Here is an 8,036-nt window from a genome sequence, read left to right as displayed (position 1 = left end):
TAAGTGTCCCAGTAAACCACGATCTGTTTAAGTGTCCCAGTAAACCAGGACAGTGTAACAGTGAGCCAGAATGTACAACACAACAACCCTGAAACTGAGACAGCTAAATGTAGTTCTTATTATTTCTACTTGTCTTTTTTCTGCTGTGATGAGCCAAAAGTATTTTATAATACTTCTGTGAGGCAGAAATTATCTGAATGGTTCAGTTAATTATAAGTGGAAGTCCCTCCATTCGCCATTTTGGATAAAGTTTTGGGTAATTGCCTCACAAAATGTGACAGTAAGCTTGAGCAAAAGTACCACTTAAATTTAGATAATTTGGTTTATTGATTATTTTTGCAACTGAAATGTATGGAGGTTAGATTCCAATATAGTACATTTTAAAACAGGTACTAAGTCTTGTGCTATGTTTCTCATTACTAGGCTTACTAGTATTAATTAGTAGTATGTTCTGATTTGATGATACTGAAAGCTGTATGTGTTAATTACACTGTACATGCCCAAATATGGTGTTCAAAATTAGCAATGTATACAATCGCTGCGCAGCACATCGGTTTCATGCTCTGTATTGGAGAAATGCTAAATTGCATCATCCCTCTCAAAAAATACATACGAATTTGTAGAACACTTTTACATAAAAGGCATTAAGACACGGAATAATTAATTGGTGAGACTTAATAGATGATGATGAGCCATACTGCTTGCAACATGTGACACTGCACTCACTTAAACCACAAAGTTGTGATCCTGTTGATATTCAGTATTGATGGGATCTAATCGTTTTACTCTGTCTCCTCTCTGACAGACAAATGGTCAGTGCATCACAGGATGGCAAGCTTCTCGTCTGGGACACCTTCACAGGGAACAAGGTGAGATCACACACTCTATATCTTATTAAATCTGTATTTCGAAGGTCTTATAAATAAATAGGTCTTATCAGTTTATGGTGCGGAGACACACTGACATCTAGTGGTGGAGAAAGCATTCTAATACCACACCTGTCAAAAAGGTACTTGAAGTATTAATAGTAAAATTGTAACTCAATAAATGAATGTTATATGTTCGCAAAGGAGTAAACGCTACCCTACATTTTCTTAATTTGATTTATCAAAATAATTGGCAAATCATTTTCATTCAATCGATTAAACGACGACTCGTTTCAGCTGTACTTTGCATATGTTTTGTGTGCAAAAAGCTTGAATTTGTTAAGGAACTACAGCTATTGAAGCAGTTGTTTTTATTGTACTACAAGTACAGTAGAGCCTGCTGACGTTCTACTAGTGTTTCTAGTAGGTCTAACTGGACTTCATACAGTATAAAAGACAAACGTACATATATAATTAAGTTGTTCTGCAGTAATTCCTGCACAGTTTCTATGTGAGGTAGAATTTAGGAACTACCAAATGTGAAGTTTACTTTTAAATAACTTCAGTTAAACTGTAACGAGAGGCAGGAAGTGTCCTCTGCCGTAAACCTGTTAGATGTGTTTGGGCATTTATGATTCTTAAACCAGACAGTCAATTTTGATTTAATTGGTCAGTTTGGAAAATCTGTGTTTAAGTTAAAGGAGTTAAACCGAGGCTTTGATTGGTTTAGGTACTTTGCTGTTCCTTCAGGAGCTTCTAATCCTCAAATAATTAGATTAGTCTGGATTTCAGTGGTGAGTTAAGTATTTAGTGATGCTTTAACGTCTGCTCCACCTTGTCAGGAATGAAATCATGGTGGGAGGATTGACTGACTGTTGTACAAATTGTGTTTAAGCCTATGAACACAAACGGCCCATGTGGGTTATACCCTTATAGAGTGCTGCAGAGATGACGTGTTTTTGTAGTCCAACAGGCAGTTTAGCATCACACTCGTCGACAAAAGCCAATGGGATTTTCTCATAGGATTTTGGATTATTGCAAATAAGCTCTGGTGCATACACCACTTTTGTGATTTTAGAAGCGTCAATACAATCGCCAGAAGTCACATGACTTCATTTCACCACCACTAAGCTAAATTTGGACTAGTCGTTGTGCCTCATTTATCCACTTGTTATCAATCGCCTTTTATAAGACATAAAAGCCACAAAGGGGTATTTACTGACCTATTTTACATGGTAGAATAAAACGTATTAATCTCTGAAGCTTGGGTTGACAACAGCCCTTTTTTAAGGCATCTTACCAAAAACAATTCCAAAAAACACATTGACTTCAAGCTGAGGGAACCGGAAGTGGCCAAAAGAAATGTTGACTCATTTCCAGGTTTTAGGACTCATTCCTGCAACACTCTATATGTGAAGGAGGCCGTACATCAACTAAACTAAATGTCCACTTCCCAGTTGGTTGCTGTCCCACTAAAGTCAGCTTGGGTGATGAGCGTCGCCTTCGCCCCCTCTGGTAACATGGTGGCCAGCGGTGGTCTGGATAACATGTGCACAGTGGCCAACATCAAGACCACCAGCCCCAAGACTGTCAGGGAACTGGACGCACACACAGGTGAGGATGAAACTCACCGCCGCCATTTTGCCCATCTAAATGACAATCAAAATTAAGTTTACGATACATAAAAGCATGAAAAGAAATGAATTGCCTTTCAGTCGGACTGAGATTTTGATTTCCCACCCAGGTTACCTGTCTTGCTGCCGTTTCCTTAGTGACAGTGAGATCTTGACAGCCTCCGGTGACACCACCTGGTGAGTTGACCGTTTTGCCTTCAGCCACAATAATAATCCCCATAATCATCAAAATATGGTTAAAACTCTTAAAATGTCACTAAAACATACTGGAATCAATTTACCTTGCATTTTGTCGAGAACTAGAAAGAACTATTTTTATCACATGATAATTCCTGAATTTTTCAAATCAAGCTACTTTTCACCTCTCTACCATGATAGCAAGCTAGACATTTTTTTCAACTCACTAAGAATATTCATGATTATCCCGATAATAGCAATTCCCCACGATGAACTTATTTTGTTTTGCATCATACAGTTTCTTAGCCTAGAAAGTGAAGGGTTTCACAGGTCACATATGAAGTGGACTCGAGGAAAACCTGCCCAAAACTGGCCTTTATGAATGAGTTTGAACGAGAAAAAAGGGACCTGAAACACATAGAGCCGAGGATGATGTGGTCGATCCTTTCGTAACATCCTTGCACTCAAAACTTAATCTTCCTCCCCAGCTGTCTGTGGGACCTGGAGACTGGCAAGCAGAAGATCATCTTCACCAACCACATTGGAGACTGCATGTCGCTGGCTCTCTCCGCTGACATGAACACCTTCATCTCTGGAGCCTGTGACTCTCTGGCCAAGCTGTGGGACCTGAGGGAAGGGACCTGCAAGCAGACCTTCTCAGGACACACCAGCGACATCAACGCCATCTCTGTGAGGATCCCACAATGCATCACATCACACATACCAGAAATAACATTTCACTTTTGTCAATACTTTCAGTGTCTGACACTTGGATGTTAGCTGTGAGTTTTTGTATTGGGTTTACGATGAGGAGGCAGTTGGGATGGCCCTCTAACATAATAAGAACCACAACTAAAAGAAATGCAAAACAACTGCAAATGGGCGTAAAATGAACAAAAGAATCACAAAACAACTGTGAAGATACTCAAAATGACAACAAAGAGACACAAAATGACTACACAGAGACAAAACAACTACAAAAGTCTCAAAATGATGACAAAGTAACACAAAAGTACTACCAAGAGACACAACATGACCCCAAAGAGACACAAAGCAACTACAAAGAGACACAAGACAACTACAAAGAGACACAAAGCAACTACAAAGAGACACAAGACAACTACAAAGAGACACAAAATGACTACAGATAGACAGAAAACAACTACAAAGATACGACAAACAACTAGAAAGAGACACGAAATGTTTACAAAGAGGCCTTAAACAACTGCAAAGAGACACAAAAATGACTACTGACACAAAACAACTACAAGTAATAAAAATGTTTCCCCAGACAGGTAGAATATATCTGGTTGAAAGAGCAATATTTACATCTTTGCCACCACTGAGGGGCTCTGGAGCAAGGCACTTGTGTTGAGTGCAACCCGGCTATTGCTCTTTTCAAACGCTGCGAGGATAACAACAGTTTAACGGAGTGAAAGAACGTCCTTTATTATTATTTAATCATCACATACATATTCTACTCTCCTCGCCTCAGTACTACCCCGGTGGAAATTGCATCATCACAGGTTCCGACGACTGCAGCTGCAAGATGTACGACCTGCGCGCCGACCAGGAGGTGATTTGCTACCAGGACACCAGCCTGAACGCCGGCGTCACGTCTTTGACTCTCTCCAACTCAGGCCGCCTTATCTTTGCCGGCTACGACGACTTCAACTGCCACATCTGGGACTCACTGAAGGGAGAGAAAGTCGGTGAGTGGGGTAGATTTATTCAGGATTTCAAGATATTCTTAGTTATGAAAAATAACACAAAAAATACTTGGTTAGGTTAAGTAGAAACATCATGGTTTGGGTTTAAAATGACTACGACAATTTTCTAATCTTGTCTCAGTGACTGAGAAAATTTAAATAACCTTTATAAAAAACATCAATAATGCAAAAACTTAACCTGGAATTTGACTTGTCAAGTTTAAGGTCTAAATAAATACAAAGGCCTGAATACAATTGATTCATAAGCTATGTTTTCATTGTATGTATTTACAGATAACAGTAATAGAATTGCACTTGCATCAGGTAGGTGGCACTAATGCACTGTATGCTAAATGCATAATTATAAAGAGGAAATACTTCCAACAGAAAACAGGTTGTTCATTCTTTCAATACAGAGATTCTTTACAGAGACTCACATGTAGAAAGGTTAGTTTCAAATGTGCTAAAGAGAATTTCACAAATGAAGGAAAAACACCATCGAGACCCTCAAGTGACAAAAGAAATATGATTTACATGCAGATAAGTACAAATATCACATAAAATCAGTGTTGATGTGATCGAGTGAATCAAAGTCTCCTTTTTTCCTTCCCTCTCCTCTCGTCTCCTATCCTCTTCTCTTCTACTTTTGCTTCTTTTAATTTCATTTTTCCTTTTTCAAACTCTCTCCTCTTACTTCCTTTCCTTCTTCCATTCCTTTCCTATCGTCTTGCCTCCTCTTCTCTCCTTTCCTCCCTTTCCTCACCTCTCCTTCCCTTTCAATCTTTTATTTAAAATTCCCGCTTCTGTCATTTCTTTACTCTTCTTTCTTCCTTTTCTATGCTCTTTACTCCCCTCTTCTTTCATATCCTTTTATCCTTTCATTTTTCTCTTCTTCTCTCTCCTTTATTTTTCTCTTCTTTCCTCTTCACTCTCCTCTCCACTTTTCTCGTCGTATCTCCTCTCTTCTCATTACCTCTCCTCTCTTCTCCTCTCCTCTCTCCTGTCTCTTCTCTCCCCTTCCTTCTCCTCCCTTCCCCTCTCCTATCTCTTCTCTCCCCTTCCTTCTCCTCTCTCCTCTCTCCTCTCTCTTCTCTCTTCTCTCCTCTCTCCTCTCCCCTCTCTCCTCTCCCCTCCTCTCCTCCAGGTGTGCTGTCCGGCCACGACAACAGGGTGAGCTGCACCGGCGTCCCCGAGGACGGCATGGGCGTCTGCACAGGATCCTGGGACAGCTTCCTCAAACTGTGGAACTGAGGCGTCCCGGCGGAGGAAAACACCGGGCCAGGGGGAGAGGAGGAGGAAGAGAGGAAGGGGAGGAAAGGGGAAGGAAAAGGATGAGAGAGATAGGGAGCTCAAGAGGAGAGGAAAATAAGCTACCAGACAAGTGAGGCTGGTGGATATTTGGTGCAAATCTTCCTCTCTTTCTCTCTCCCTCTCTACTTCTTCCTCATTCATGTATGCAAAAATATGAGAGGGATGCGAATGAGTCACGTTGTATAAATGGCATCAGGTAACCAGTGCACGATGCATCCCGCTGTATGTACAAGAGAGTCTTATTGTTGTCAGGACGACTTAATCACAAAGAAAACTATTAAAAAATAGCACATTATTCAAAATGATTACCGAGCATAAAATAAGCTCTTATCGAGAATGTCAATTATACACGTATAGATTTTTGACAATAATAAAGAAGAAAGAACACTCGAATATTGAAAATAAGACTGTAGGATGACAAATTTATTTGTATTGTCTTTGACCTGTAAAAGAGCCCTGCACTTATTTAGATGAAAGATTGATATGTACATTTATTTGTATTTTATAGTTTAACACATTAGGATGGAGAGTTGATGTACAGTGTCTTTATTTTTCTTTATTTTATTTGGGGGTTGGTTTTTTTGGGGGCTGCACATATCCAGACTACACGTGTACGGTAGAGCGGCCATCTTGGGTCCCCTGCTAACGACCGGCGGACTTTGATCCGAGATGTGCTGCTGCTGTTTCCCCCGTCTCACCGTGACAAATACGATGACGTACCAAGACGGATGAGAGGTGGAGAGACCGGCTGCCGGGTGGCAGTCTGACCTGAGAAACACTCTGTAAAGACCCGTGCTCTTCATTTTACTCCCCTGGGTTCAGCTGCATTTTGTAGTACTTTTACACTTGTGCAGTTCCTCTGTAAAAAAGACGAAATGTTTGTTAAAAATCTTTCTGATAAACATAGAATTCTGCATTAACACCATGTCCGAGTCGGTGTGTTTGTGTGTGTTAATGTCTGGGGACGGTCTTGAAAACGATATGAAATAACTACAATAATAAGTTATTTTAGTATTTTCTACACGTGCATGTAGGACGCATGTAGTTACATTTGTCCCCTGAGGGTGCAAGCGCAGGAGGACAAACTAGTCTGGAGGGGAGTTTTGTTTGCAAGGTCAACACACATCAGCAGCATGACTCACAACAGTGGGGAGGACAGACAAACGCCGGGGCAAAGACGTGCGGCTGTGTAGTGAACTCAAGATGGACACCAAAAACCAGACGTGTACGTTATCTTTTGGATTTTCCTCAGAATTTTGTTGCAACATCATGTTCACATTCAGAAAGTACTCAGATCCCTTCACTCTCCCTCTTATGTTGCAGCCTTTTACTGAGATAGTTTCATTAATGCAGTAGTTTAACTTTACTGCAAAGTTTATATTAAACTGCAAAAACTGTTATTAAAAATGTAACCTTTTTTCCAATGTTTTAGGTAATTTATGGGTTAACATATAAAAACGGTAATTCTACAGCAGCATACTGTACGTGTAAATCACAGAATATTACCTGTGAAGTTAGGTAAATACAGCAGTTCTACATTATACCGCTAAATCAAAGTAATCTGGATACTATCTGTGAAGTTACAGTTAAATACAGTAATTCTACAGCAGCATAGTGTACTGCTAAATCCCAGTAGTTTGGATATTACATTTGAAGTTAAATACAGCAGTTCTACAGTAGTATACCGCTAAATCTCAGTAATATACTGGCATAACTATACTGTGAGGTCACAGTTGCCATTTCACAATACTTTACTTTGAAAAGTATACATTAACTTACTGTGAAAGTAACGTGACTGTAATTTACTGTTGATGTACAGTCAAATAATGTACAGTGAGCATCATGTCCACATTCAGAAAGTATTCAGATTCCTTCATTTTCACATTCTGTTATGTTAAAATCATTTAAATTTATTTTTTTCCCTAATCAAGCTACACTCAATGCTCCATCATGACAAAGTGAAAACAGGGTTTTAAAAATGTTTGCTAGTTTATTTAAAAAATGAAAACACAATTATCACATTGACATAAGTATTCATCCTTTGCTACACTTGATGTTTAGCTCAGGTGCCTCTTGATCATCTTTGAGACGTTCACCTTGATTGGAGTCTGAAATACAACTGATTGAACATGATTTGTAAACCTGTCTATATATTGTTATTTCCCATAAATAATAATAATATTATTGTATTTATATAGCACCTTTAAAAACAGAGTTTACAAAGTGCTTTGTCAGACAAAGCAGCAAAAGCAAGACAGTAAAACAACAGAAAGCTCGACAGTGAGGCCCAACAAAGCACGACAAACTACCATAAGAGATAAAACCTTGATAAAACAGTA

General features: G+C 39.4%; 1 protein-coding gene across 1 annotated transcript in view; it reads left to right on the top strand.

Annotated features, from left to right (window-relative positions):
• gnb3b (guanine nucleotide binding protein (G protein), beta polypeptide 3b) overlaps window positions 1-6,616 on the top strand; it is a 10,765-nt gene extending 4,149 nt beyond the window's left edge. Inside the window, exons 4-9 of the mRNA XM_031876495.1 lie at window positions 806-869; window positions 2,324-2,480; window positions 2,611-2,677; window positions 3,166-3,367; window positions 4,173-4,389; window positions 5,531-6,616. Coding sequence (XP_031732355.1) covers window positions 806-869; window positions 2,324-2,480; window positions 2,611-2,677; window positions 3,166-3,367; window positions 4,173-4,389; window positions 5,531-5,637 — 814 coding nt within the window. The 3' untranslated portion in view covers window positions 5,638-6,616. The remainder of the gene's footprint in view (window positions 1-805; window positions 870-2,323; window positions 2,481-2,610; window positions 2,678-3,165; window positions 3,368-4,172; window positions 4,390-5,530) is intronic.
• Window positions 6,617-8,036: the final 1,420 nt, after the last annotated feature.

This window comes from Anarrhichthys ocellatus, unplaced genomic scaffold (genome assembly GCF_004355925.1).
Source record: "Anarrhichthys ocellatus isolate YVR2014 unplaced genomic scaffold, GSC_Weel_1.0 scaffold110, whole genome shotgun sequence".
NCBI classification, from domain to species: domain Eukaryota; kingdom Metazoa; phylum Chordata; class Actinopteri; order Perciformes; family Anarhichadidae; genus Anarrhichthys; species Anarrhichthys ocellatus.
The sequence above is the reverse complement of the archived record's forward strand: the minus strand, read 5'-3'. Positions and strand labels throughout refer to the sequence as shown.